Raw genomic sequence first — 13,144 nt, forward strand, 5'->3', positions numbered from 1 at the left:
CGTACCAAGGAAGTCGTCATCCGCCGTGGTTGCTCAGTGGCTGTGGTATTAGGCTGCTGAGCACAAGGTCGTGGGATCGAATCCCGGCCATGGCGGCCGCATTTCGATGGGGCGAAATGCGAAAACACCCGTGTACTTAGAGTTAGGTGCATGTTAAAGAACCCCAGGTAATTGAAATTTCCGGAGTCCTCCACTACGGCGTGCCTCATAATCAGAAAGTGGTTTTGGCACGTAAAACCCCATAATGTAATGTAAGGAAGTCGTTCTTAAAAAATAGTGGCACGTCGATTGCTAAAGAAAGAAAAGGAAACCCATCTGTGTTGGGCGCTTTCACTGAGTCTGTCAAGGCGCCACGTGGTCGCCCACAGTCACACACAGAGGCACGCAACGTCACATGGTTGAGAGCGTAACCGAGAGAGAATCTGCCGCACAATCCTGTCATTAATACTTCTTTTTGGATGAGTTGGTTCATCTTGAAACATATGGGTACCAGCCAAAACAGACGACCACAAGAAGGGAGACACGCACACACAGCGCTTGTGTGTACGTGTCTGCCTTCTTGTGATCGTCTGTTCGCGCTGTTACCCATATGTTTCAACAATCCTGTCAATTAGCGAGAATCCCTTTGAACAGTATCCGTTGCACTCCGGTTCGCAGCACGAAGCAAAGTAGCAAGCGAGGTTAATCGCGACATCTCAAGGAACACTGTAAGTAGGCACCGATTTTTTCCATCATTTATCTCCGAAACAGGGTTCGACGGGAAAACGAAGCTGGCGCTAACGAGGGAAGAAGTGATCGCGAATTCGGCATTTTATTTGATTGCAGGGTATGTAAAGCTTTTTCTTTTACCTTTTGCTCACGTCACGCGAAGTGCTCGTTAAGCTTATACTGTGTATATACCACTATATTATTTTATGTGCGATCACGACGTAATAAAACGCTCTCTTGTGAAAAAAAAAATGTATCGGTACCAAAATTAACTACGACATGCACGACACGGTCGTGCAAACGAGCAGAGTAACGGGCAAACGAATCAATTCAACCTTAAACGTTATAGAGGCTGATATTCCAGAAAAAAAAACTTTATCTTAGGCAAGGTTTGATCTTTGGGTCTCTAACAAGTTATTAAGCTTAGATCAACGTAAAGAACACGAACACGCAGTACTACTAGATACAGGCAAGTACCATGTTCCTTGCAATGCGAAGCTTTAGAAGCGATTCAGAGTTAAGTTATCGAGGCCTTTTTTTATCTCTAGATAACGTTTCGTTGCAGCAGAATGCAGCAAATGCAGCAAACATCTTTTTTTTTTTCGTTTAGAGTGCTGACGAGTTCTCGTTCTGAAGCACAGCCTACATGCTCTTACTGCTCGCAGCCTGGAAGCGACGCCGAACACGATGGGTCTCACCCTGCACCTTCTCGCGTTGCATCCCGAGATTCAAGACAGGCTACAGGCTGAGATCTCGGAGGTTCTCCAAAAAGACGTGAGCTAGCGGGCGAGATGACTCGATGCTGATATCTAAATCCCGCCGCATACTTTACGACTTCGGGTAGTGCGACTTTTCCCTGAAGTGGGAGAATGCGGTGGCCCTTCAGCGCATTTGAAGCATTTGAGCTAACTGTCGTAGTATTGATCGCTGTCGCAGCTCTAAAATCCAGCTTTTAACGCTACATTTTCACCATGATTCCACGCTATCTTGCCCAGTAATCAATGATTCTGGAGCTACTGCTGTTTTGGATAGTGCTCAAAACTCTCTCATAGATTGGCTGTCCACGTATTTTTTCTCAGAGCGTCACAGATGTGTATCCTAAGTCTGATGTTCTTTTGTTCCAACTATTAAATGACTTCATTGTGTAGGACTTGTTCGCCTGGTTGGTACCGGCTCATTTTGAAAGAAATTACACAAAAGAGCATGCAAGACTGGATAACAAGTCAAGTGCTTTCAGTGAACCTTTTCTTCAGGTAACAGCAAGGCACTTGCCTTGTTGTCGAGTCGAATGCGTTATCTCTCTTTGTACATTATTTTTTCTAGATGAACACATTTCCTTTTTCGTGAAAGGAAATAAGGCTGTCGACAAATCTTTTTGACGAATTTTGACATTCACTAACACTTTCAAGCGGAATGGTCGATTTCATTGCAAAAGCGAAATTTTTAGACGCTCTGTAGCTGTAAGTTTTGTCTTGTCCTTTCTACAGACGAAAGGCAAAAGTTCACAGCTGCTACAAGGTACTATGTTGTGCTCAGAAGATAGTGGAAGTCCAGCTCTAATAAATACGCCGCAGTGCCATTTGTTCAGCTTACAATAGGTGTTCTCTACTTTAGGGCAAGTTTACTTCGAAGAACGTGATGGAAATGCCGTACATGGATATGGTTTTGAACGAGTCTATGCGCTTCTACACTGGAGTGGTCGGGTGAGTACTGCTTACACAAATGCGCGTCCCGATTTCAAAGCGTCAATGTCCTGCTGAGTCTGAGCTTGTTTTGACACCTGCCAACACATACCTCTAGACATTCAGCGTTGTACTTAAGTTACTAACATTAAAGATAGGATAAAAATATAAATGCTACGGTCCCACGTTGTGTTAATAAATATACGATTCGGAGAGCAAATTGGGCTGCTTATTAGTTGGTAGTCCGTTATGATATGTCAGCGCATTACTCCTTAAGATAAAGAGATGGCTTTGTCTTGAGAAAGGAGATAGTAGTAAGAACGTATACGGCTAGCTCTGATAGGCCTATTTTCTTATCAGGAAAAGTGAAAGCGAAAGTTTATTGCTTTTAAACGATAACTGGGTGCCAACACAAAAGGACAAGGGCCTGACAGGAGCTTGGGGAACCGGAAAAAATTCGGCATTGTGCACAAGTGCTTCACGACAATTTTATAATATATTATACAAGCGTGTGAACAGGAAGTCAACGTGCATCAAGTTTTGTAAGAAGTGCGTACAACTAGAAAGTATCGACAACATATTGCATGGCAGATACAATTAAATGTACATAATATTGTACAGATAAACAAAAGGTCAGTAATAAAACACAGAACACTATTTCAAAACTGACACCTTCGCAAGCAAGAGAAAACCCTTTTACGGGTAGGAAGATGCGTGTAGGGGTATATCTACCAAATAAATATATTATTTGGTCTGTTCAGTTAGGTATGTTGTGTAATGGTAGATTGAACACATTTTAGTTAGGCGTAATGTCCACATTCGAAAGGAAATCAACTTTTTATTTCTGAAATTTCGCAGATTAGTCTTTGCATGCCGCAATTAGTGCGCGTCATTGGTGGAATTCTAGGTTCTTGCGGATTCGGCTGCTTGAATTATCTGAAAATGAAAGCCCCATTCATGACGATGGATGTGTTAAAGTAAACAGAAATGTGTTTCAGTAGACTTTGTTTGTTTTCTATGTTTATGTAATAGGGGTTACGTGCGTACGTCTAAAGGTCTGTCGCATAAAACTTCTATAGCCAGCAAAGCGCGTTTAGTTAAAAAATGGTTTATGCAATTACTGGACGTCGTAGTTCCCTAAACAAGAATGCAGTACAATAACCTAGACTGCACAAGGGCATAATTGATGGCTGTCTTTGGCAACAGATGAGATATCTTGTATAGACAACCAATGGTTTTATTCGCATCAGAAGGTAACTTTGTGGTTTGAAAATTGCAGGAAAGGTTCCTCATCTTCTCGTTAAACCAAACACCAAGAAAATTTGGCTTTGAAGCTTGCCGTAATTAGGTATGATCCTGAACAACTTAAAGAATTATACGTCCTACTGTATTAATGGGAGAAAGAAAATGTAGTTTGGCTTCGACAAATTGAGTTTAACTCGTTAGCCATTAAGTAGATATGAAGTTTACTTGAATAAGCATTTGCCACAGCTTTTTATTTGGGACTGGGAAAGAGATAATAAAGTGTGTTGGTATTGTCAGCTTATCACATCAAGCTATTCGCGTATGTTAGCGATATCAATCCTGTACTCATAATTAAAACACTAGTGATTTCAATATTGATTCTTGAACACCTAGCGAAATGACCAATTTCTCGTAGTGTAGACCGCTAACCTGAACATACTGCAGTATGTTACTCAAGCAGTTCTTAAGGAAGTCATAGTTTCAAGCCTTTTCACATTTCTAACGTAATGTTTCTAAATGCTTTTAACCTTTCCAGCCGCGAGTGGCATTAGTTATTTCAGGAATCTTTTTTTTCCCGGTAATTGAAGGCCAGGTTTGGTTTAGCGCACGATGATTTATTTATGCGTCCCACCAGTTACTGAAGGAAACCTAGTGCGATTGGCCATGACTACGCTCGCTTCGTTGTAGCGAGACACAACAGACTTCATAGCGTCGGCGCATATCACGGAGGCCACTTATTTGGCGCGACATATGCGCAGCTTTGTTACACGGCGTGCAGAAAGCGACTTCGAGTTCAAGGGCACCAAAATTCCCAAGGGTCTCAGCGTCATGGTGCCTGTCACTTACCTACATCACGATCCCGAAGTTTGGCACGAACCGGAAAAGTTTGATCCGGAAAGGTGAGAAGAACCCTGCCGCTCTATTTTCTGATTTTCTGCCATCGTAGTATAACCTAGAAACAAAAATGTTTGCGGAGCTTTTAAGAGCAAGTATGTTTCCTGTGTCAAGCAGCGCGTAGAGAGATGTGAAAGCATACTGTCTCCTGATATACTTGAACGTCATGACTTACTCGCTCAAAGGTGCTGCGACATTCTGCCAAACGTTGCGGGTTCATGGTTCAGGCTGGGATGCTCAAGAAACTCGTTGTTGTAGGTTGAATAACCACAAGTTGTCAAAATTATTTTGGATCCCTGCACCGCGGCGTACTTCGTGGTGCATTTTAGAGCTCCTTGACGTAAAATTTCACCAATGATTAGAGCTTTTTCACCGCTGACAAGACTGCTGCGTTTTCAGCATTAGCTTAGCAATCTTCGCCCTAGCAACCGGGGCACTGCGTGTTGCCTTTTTAAGCTTAAAGTGTATGTCGAGAACCACGGTAGAATATAGTGCGCATTGTGTCCTCAAATAAATTGACTGTTGGCTTACTAAAGTAACTAAGCACGGCGTTAGCGTTACTGCTAATGAGATGTCCTGTCGCCGACTGCGCTGCTCGGGGTTTACTATTCATGGCATGCGGTAGCAGCAAAGGTAGTGTTAGTGCGGCAAGCTGTGCTAAAATGTCCTAATATTACGTAGAAACGGTAAATATAAAGATTTGCGCACAGGCAACAAGTTTTTCCAGGACATTTCAACCGGTTCACCAAGAACGATTTGTTGTGCTCTTCCTCCAACTGATTGCTCAAAATACGCGTTCCAATGAAATAATGCCTCTAAAAGCATGTTCAGCAATACTTTTCCCACCTATTTCAACTTTTTGTAATTATGCCATCATTTGTCTTTAAAACACGCTTTCAAAGCATCTTTTAATGGTGAACAATGACTCAGATATAAATAATGGCTTGCCTACGTAGGGGAGCGTTTGAGAAAAGCAGCCAAACAAGAGATTAGGCTAGATGCATTCTTTCGTCGATAAAACATCTGGCACAATCGAAAACATTACACTTTTCATTGAGCGGCTGCTGTTGGAGAAGCTATACACCAATCCTACGCAAAAGTTATCTCGTACACAAGGTTAAGCTTTTGTGCGTAATGGTTCATTGCCACTTTTCTTTCCTTATGGCATTTTTGGTGGTTTCTTTGCTTCATGCGAGATTCAGTAAACACGAAGAATTCGTGGAAGATTACTCGAAGTGGTTATTGTGGCCGAACAAACGAAATGTCATCCTCGAATCTACATTTCGGAAAGGGGATTTGTATTCGTCAGGGCCTTGCCGAAACGATGGCTTCGGACAGAGGCTTCCCATGTTCAGACACTTCTTATCACGTATTTTTCATTCTCTACTGTATGCACATCATAGGTTCAACCCAGAAAACAAGTCACAGATCCACCCGGTCAGCTTCCAGCCTTTCGGGAAAGGCCCCCGGGAATGCCTCGGAAAGAATTTTGCTCTCGTCGAGATGAAACTGATGCTCTCGAAATTCCTCGCCAATTTTAGGGTCATCGTTGACGAGGAGCATCATAAGGTAAGCGCGAGACAATCTACAAGTCACGCTGCACGTACTAGTACGTACGCAGCAGAAGTGTTGGTGACTTTCGACAGTCGGCTCTAGAAACAGTGACTTCAGTGATCTGCTATGTGCTGTGCCAAATACGTGAACTACAGTGAAAGCTCTCGCCTAGTAATGAACCTTTTCATAGGCTAGAATATAAATAGGCATTTCTCGTCTTCTTTGCCGTTTCAGCTATCCTCTCTCTTTTGTCCTCTTAATCGCATCACACCGCTCGCCCATTGCTGAGCGCCATTCAGGTGTTAACCACTGGCAGTTACAATGGGGCCAGCAGCAATTTTCTTCCTTCCTGCTCTTTGTAAAGTTTCACAAACAAACATTTACTACGGCGTCTCCATGCAAGACACTACGCTTTCGGGACCATGTAAAATATTGCAACGTACATCCACCTTTCTACATCGTGTATACAATCATTGAAGGCGTCGGCTGTGAGTTGATGTTAGATTTGAAAACAATGTGCTGGGAAGTTAAACTTATTGGCGTCAGGGGGTGTAAATTGAGCTCTTTTGCTTTTTCCGTTTAACCGTAACTGCTGAAGAAGCCAAGAATACATGTAGGCATAGAATACATAAGATAATTGGAACGATATTTGAATAGACAAACTTTAAACCGGACACTAATGCTAAGTTACGCTCTGAGAGCGCTCGTCACATTTGATGAAATCAAAAATAAGGATTAACGGAGGAAATCAAGGACAAGCTGTCCTTTCTGAATCTGCCTGCCAAATTACGGGGAAGGTGACGACAGTGTGGCGACACGAACTGAGACTGATTTTCACACACTCTTTCTCTTTCGTGCCCTGAATTTCTAATATAGTTGTCAGGCTGCAGACTCGTTTATCCGCGAGGTTTGCACAATGCATTTTTGTTAAGCGTATAACCAACTTCCTCCAAACTTTGCTAAATTCTGTGAAGTTATGGAAAGCGAGGGAGTTTCGGTCGAGATCGCATTGCGACTGCGCATTGCGGTTTAAAGCGTTTGACGCACCAAGTCGCCGCTCTCAACAACTTTAGTCAGCCACAAATTTATCAAACATCTCTCATCCAACACCTATTTGGCATTCCCAAAAACGCCTTCTGCATAACTTGCCCAAATTGACCTATTAATATTGGTATTGGCAGCTTGACCTATTATTATCAGTATTGTCTCAGCAACGAAAAAGTTAATTTTTTTTCAAGCAAACTCAGAAGTGTAAGAAAAATACACGGGGTCTTGTGGTGCGGGTAGGGGCGCGTCTAGTCCGATACCATTTTGCGAAATATCACTTATCACTCGCAAAAAAAAAGTTGCTGTTTCATTCAGTCTTTGTCTTTATCTTTGTTTATTTATTCCTGTGCAGGAACCTATCAAGCTGAGCTCGGCGTTCATTACCACAGTAGTCAACGATGGCATCTGGCTCAAGCTTGAGAAAATGCAGCGCGATCCAAGCACAGGTTCAATGAGGAAAGCCCGCACGGCGGCGCTTGAAGCACGCATCAACGCTTAGCGGCTTCCTCGACAATTTTTCACCTGTGCCTTACCTCGCTGTTTGGAGCTCGAAAGTTGCAACCGCTCCTAGCTCGCCAACTGTTAGATCTCTAGCATGCACCGCAGTAGACTGATATTTCTGAGGACATTTCACGTATATAGTCGAAATTGAAATGACTCATCTCCTCTCGTATATTTCTCGGGGGAGTACAAGAAGTTTCTTGTTTTCCTTGTTTATCTTTTTCAGTCAATTTTCTTCTTGTTTATTAACTGCCAACCATGAGAAACTCGGCCACTGAAGAGCCGGTTATCCCCAAATCTTTATTAGTTGATTTTTTTCTCTGGTCACGGCGACGGTCATTTCGTAGGTGACCCGCGTGGCAAGAATGTCGTTAAAGCCTCAATGAATCAACAGGCTAAAAATCTTCGTGACAATTCTCTTAACAGCAAGAAATAATTCACTTGAAAAAAAAAAAACAGCGCATGCGAGACGAGGACGAAAAGAAAACGGTTAACAAACGTACGGGCGCTAACTTCCGACTTAATTAACACACTTGACGAACGTGCAAATAGCATTCTGGATCAGTCAAGTGCTCCTACTGTACTGAGGCACTTCGACGACTACATAATGGTCGTTAGCGAAGTACTGCAGTCGAGGCTAGATGACAAAGTAGAAACGATAATTAACGCCTTTATAAACGCGTCTGGGGCTGTAAGCTTCACAAGCAAGCGGCCAAGTGACAATTGTATTCGTTTTCTGGAACTGAAGATCACGTTGTTGAACACGCCATTCACGGTGTAGCAGCCACGGTTGTACCAGCCAGGTGTACCAGACACGGTTGAACAAGCAACCGAGTTCGTATGACAGTGCCCACTCCAAATTATTAGTAAAAAGAGGAGTCGCTATGACGTGCCTGAAGCAAGCACTAAATAAATCTTGCATTCAGAACGTATAACAGAGCTTTAATAGCCATGTTACAAGGCTGAGACAAGCCGGTTTTTCCTTGATATCTAGTTTTTAGCGTTTGTGATAAGTTTCTTCAAATGATCAGACAGGTAAGGGAGGGAGTTAGCAAAGAAAAACCAGGTGATAGCAGGAACGTACATGCGACCCCATATTGGCACTGGATGTCCCATAACCTCAAAAAGGTTGCGAAAAGGCACAATTTTAACATTACCTTCAGTGCGCCATGTAGATTGGCCAAGATATGTCCTTGGCGACCAAGGCAAAACCAGACCCTTGCTCTAAGAAACATGAAGCACGTACGTGTAAACATGTACACACAATGCACAATTAAGGAATGTTGTCTATGAAATTCCCCTGAGCTGCAACCAGGTACATATTGGGCAAACGGGGCGTTGCTACAATGAAAGGGCGCAAGAGCACAGCTGGGCCGTAAATAACAATGCGGGCGGGCACTTGACTGAACATTGTAAGCGTTGCAAATGCCATCCAACACCAAGTTTCTGGCACGTTCTGGAGATAGACTAGAAAGGGTGTTACTGGAAGCCTTTTACATTGCGAGGGCAGAGAGCACGTGCATAGACTGCCCATGAGTGGCACTTCCGACAAAGAGATTGCTTTTCTGATGCGATAGAGAGTTCATGGGGTCACGCTGGTGCAATTCTTTTTTTTTATGCACGTATATAAACCTTGCTTCTTCAAATAAAAATTTTGTTGGAAGTTAGCGCCCGTCTGTTGTACCTATCTTCTTTTTGTCCTCGCCTCTATTGCGCTGTTTTTTCTTCAAGTATGTTGCACCAACTTGCCCATATCAAGCTCCTGCAGCAAGAAATTATATCGGGGTGGGTGGCATCTCTTTGATGAAATCGACCTGACTTATAGCGCTTAATATGTCTCTACCTGTTAGCTGACTGAGCCTGTCCATCCTTCTGACCTTCTGACCTCCTGATCCATTCTGACCTTGAGTGGCCGCAAAGCCCTGCGAGGGCTCGTGTTTCTTTCGCATGGACGTGGAGCGTCTAGAGCTTAGCACATACTTTAATTCATGTGTATTTTTGTAATGAATAAACATCAAGTGTCGTTCGTTGTTTGTCTTCCTGCCTTCTTTTTCCGTGCTAACGTTTCGACTTCTACGCATGGGTTGTTCATGCATCGTAAGGAAACTCATCCACGGCAAGCAATGTCATTGCACTAGATCCTCCTGCATGCAGTAGCTGGGGCCCTGTAACGTAAAAATATTCCAATCTGTGTTTTATTCCAGTCTCCTGACATCAAATTTCCGTGACCGCCAACGCAAGAATCGGGCGGTGACTCGCAGCGTTGTTCAAACCACCCAATCAAACGCTCTCCTCATTTATAAGAGGTCACCTTTGTTTGCTTTCAAAGCGAATATCATTGCCTACCTCGACAGGGTTTTCCTATCCAATTGGCTGACAAGAGACGAGGAGCACGCAGAAGGGGAGAGGGCTTCAGTGGGGCCGATCTAGTGCAGTGAAAGTATTTAACCTTATATGAGGAGGGTGATGCCAGCATCTGGCATTGATTGGCTCGATTGCCCTTGCTTAGCCTACGGTGGCTGGTCGAAAACCGCGACGGCGAGCACCGGAAGGCTAAGCATGCTGCGTAACAGGCACTCCGTGAACAAGAATGGCCGCGCACCTAGCGGCACATTTTTTGGTGGTCCATTGCATTCAAGGCGCAGCTCGCTAAAGCGCTGGCGTGAAAGACAATTGAAAAGCAGCATACCCAGTGCATTTGTGGCGCAGCCTGCTAAGGTGTCGAATTGCTGTCCTTGAGGAACCCTTCTGACATGCGCTCGTTTCCGCGCCGCAACAAATAAATTTAAAGAATCTTTTTTTCGTCGTTGTAGAGTGGCCCTTTACCGTTGGCACATGCCTAGTTACCCGAGTTACCCATAATCGTTCATTTGAGAGTGGCGCACATCTACTGGCACATATCCAGTGGCAGAAGTATACATGAAAGAGGTTCATTGAAGAACTGCAGACAAAGTGGCACGTACGCAGCGCTCCAAGTCAGCGCCAAAGAGTTTCTACAAACAGCGGCGCCTACCCAGTCCCGCATCTATATACGGTGACCCACGTCGGTGTGAAAGAGGTTCGTTGAAGAGCGGTACATATGTGCACATTGTCACGTACTCGGTGACTCAGCGACCCAAATCGGTCCAACGGTTGTCTCCCAACCCTGTTGCCTCAGCACAGCAACCGTGAAGCACTACCCATTCGACGACGCACTACCCAGTGGCGCAGGTAGGCGCGAAGACGGTTAGATAGAAACGCAGCTACAAACGTAGTCCCCGAAAAGTTAGTGAGGTATACCCAAAGAATGCTAACGCATTAACGTTTATATTCTCCCAACTCTAATGATAGCGTGAAACGTCAAGTGTCCTCCAATGATTCTTATGGTGCTATCACATTAGCGAAATTAAGAAAGATATACTAGCAGTCGTGCAGTCATGTAGTGTGCGACGTACCGCCAACTAGATGCCAGAAAATACACTCCATGTGCATGGCTGGGGCATGAGAAGTGCCGGGGCTAAATAAAGAAGGCGAATGGGTCTGAAAAAACCGAGCTCTTCTGATCCACTAATTCATCTCACTCAATGCAGAATTTATACAAGATGAGTATACTGCTTTACATGCTTGTAGGCAACCGAGGTCGTATACTTTGAAGAACTCGGCTTATCAGGATGACGTACGAGATTTCCAGGACTTCCCACAGCGTCCTTTCCACATTCTCAGAAACCTTGAGCCCGAAAATTGCGTCCAAGTCAGGTTGAACCAGGAGCCGGTCATTTTGTCTCATCTCCATCTTCAGAGAGAAGAGGCGGGGTGACGTAAGCTGCGCCGGCCTCCCCGATAAATGAAAAACAAGAACGGGTTGATTAGACTTCGTTTCAGAATAAAAGATGATGGGTGTGGAAGCTACGCAATCGAAAGGTCTCTTTAGAAAACCTTTCGTTAATTCCAGCGACGCAGACTCGGGAAGCACTATTGAAATTTTGGCAGGAATTGGAAGACCCAAGTAAGGAGAGCCCCCGTGTTAAAATCTGTACAGCACGATAATATTAATAATAAATTGAGGGGGGGGGGGTTGCGTGCCACAATCACGATATATAGTCCGGCATAATTTTTACCACTAGGGGTTCTTTAACGTGTATTCAATGCACGGTATACGGGCGCTTTTGCATTTCGCCCCCATTGAAGTGCATCCGCCGCGGCCGGCATTCGATCCCGCGCCCTCGGACTTAGAAGCACACTATCAAGGCCACCATACGACACCGCGGTGGGTAAATACCTGAAAAGCACGGGGCGGCCCACATAAGTATTGGCGAAGAATACACTTATTTATGTTATTTATTTATTTTTTGTACTTTCAAGGCCCGAAGGCATAACATAAGTGAGTGGAACAAAATACAGAGCATGATCAGATAACAGGGTATAATGATAAAAAAAATTATAAAGTGCAGATTAACAAAGGTATTCTTCAATAGTAGTTCTAAAAGCAGATGTATCGGTTATGTTAACAATTGAGGCCGGGAGATGATTCCATTCATTGGTAGTTTTAGGAATAAATGAATAAAAAAAAAGGTTCGTGCGACAGCGTGGAACGCTCAATTTATGGTGATGGTCAGTACGAGATGATATGTATGCAGCTTCGGACAAAAGTTCACTTTTATTTTCCGGATTGTAGTAATACATTTTGTGCAGCAGTGATAAGCGTGCTAACTTCCTACGGGATGATAGGAGAGGGAGGTTTAAAGTAGCCTTCACAGATGTTACGCTTGATGTCCGAGAATAGTTAGCAAGAATGAAACGTGCGTTACGATTTTCCGTAGATTTGTAGAGACTTAGCACATGTCTCTCCTCATGATTACTGTTGGGACAAGAGATAAAGTTTTCTTCCAGGAGGTCGTGGAAGGCACCGTCTTCAGTGTCACCAAATCTCACATCACAGCAGCGGCATTTTATCTAAACCAGGTTTTAGGTACGGACTAGCTGGTATTCCATTCCAAACTTGACTACAGCACGCATATAGACAAAAGGGCCTTAGAAGCGGCTTACGACAGGAAAATTTTTTGCTAACACTACCAAAGTAAGAGAATTTACATTGCAGAGAAAGAGTTGCACATTGACCCGGGTGTTTAAAGTTTTCCTTGTCAACTGAATCGCCTGTGGGTCCATACATACATACATACATACATACATACATACATACATACATACATACATACATACATACGTACGTACGTACGTACATACATACATACACACGTACATACACACATACATACATACATACACACATACATACATACATACATACATACATACATACATACATACATACATACATACATACATACATACATACATACATACATACATACATACATACATACACACGTACATACATACATACATACATACATACATACATACGTACATACGTACATACATACATCCATCCATCCAGACATACATACGCGTACATACATACATACATACATACATACATACATACATACATACATACATACATACATACATAC

At 43.5% G+C, this 13,144-nt stretch overlaps 1 protein-coding gene across 1 annotated transcript in view; it reads left to right on the plus strand.

Moving 5' to 3' along the window:
- The window catches only part of LOC142589666 (cytochrome P450 3A11-like), a 32,796-nt gene extending 23,138 nt beyond the window's left edge, over nucleotides 1-9,658 (plus strand). Inside the window, exons 9-14 of the mRNA XM_075701198.1 lie at nucleotides 751-826; nucleotides 1,374-1,482; nucleotides 2,323-2,411; nucleotides 4,394-4,534; nucleotides 5,933-6,098; nucleotides 7,483-9,658. Of these exons, the coding sequence (XP_075557313.1) occupies nucleotides 751-826; nucleotides 1,374-1,482; nucleotides 2,323-2,411; nucleotides 4,394-4,534; nucleotides 5,933-6,098; nucleotides 7,483-7,629 (728 nt within the window). The 3' untranslated portion in view covers nucleotides 7,630-9,658. The remainder of the gene's footprint in view (nucleotides 1-750; nucleotides 827-1,373; nucleotides 1,483-2,322; nucleotides 2,412-4,393; nucleotides 4,535-5,932; nucleotides 6,099-7,482) is intronic.
- Nucleotides 9,659-13,144: the final 3,486 nt, after the last annotated feature.

This window comes from Dermacentor variabilis, chromosome 8 (assembly GCF_050947875.1).
Source record: "Dermacentor variabilis isolate Ectoservices chromosome 8, ASM5094787v1, whole genome shotgun sequence".
Lineage (NCBI taxonomy): Eukaryota > Metazoa > Arthropoda > Arachnida > Ixodida > Ixodidae > Dermacentor > Dermacentor variabilis.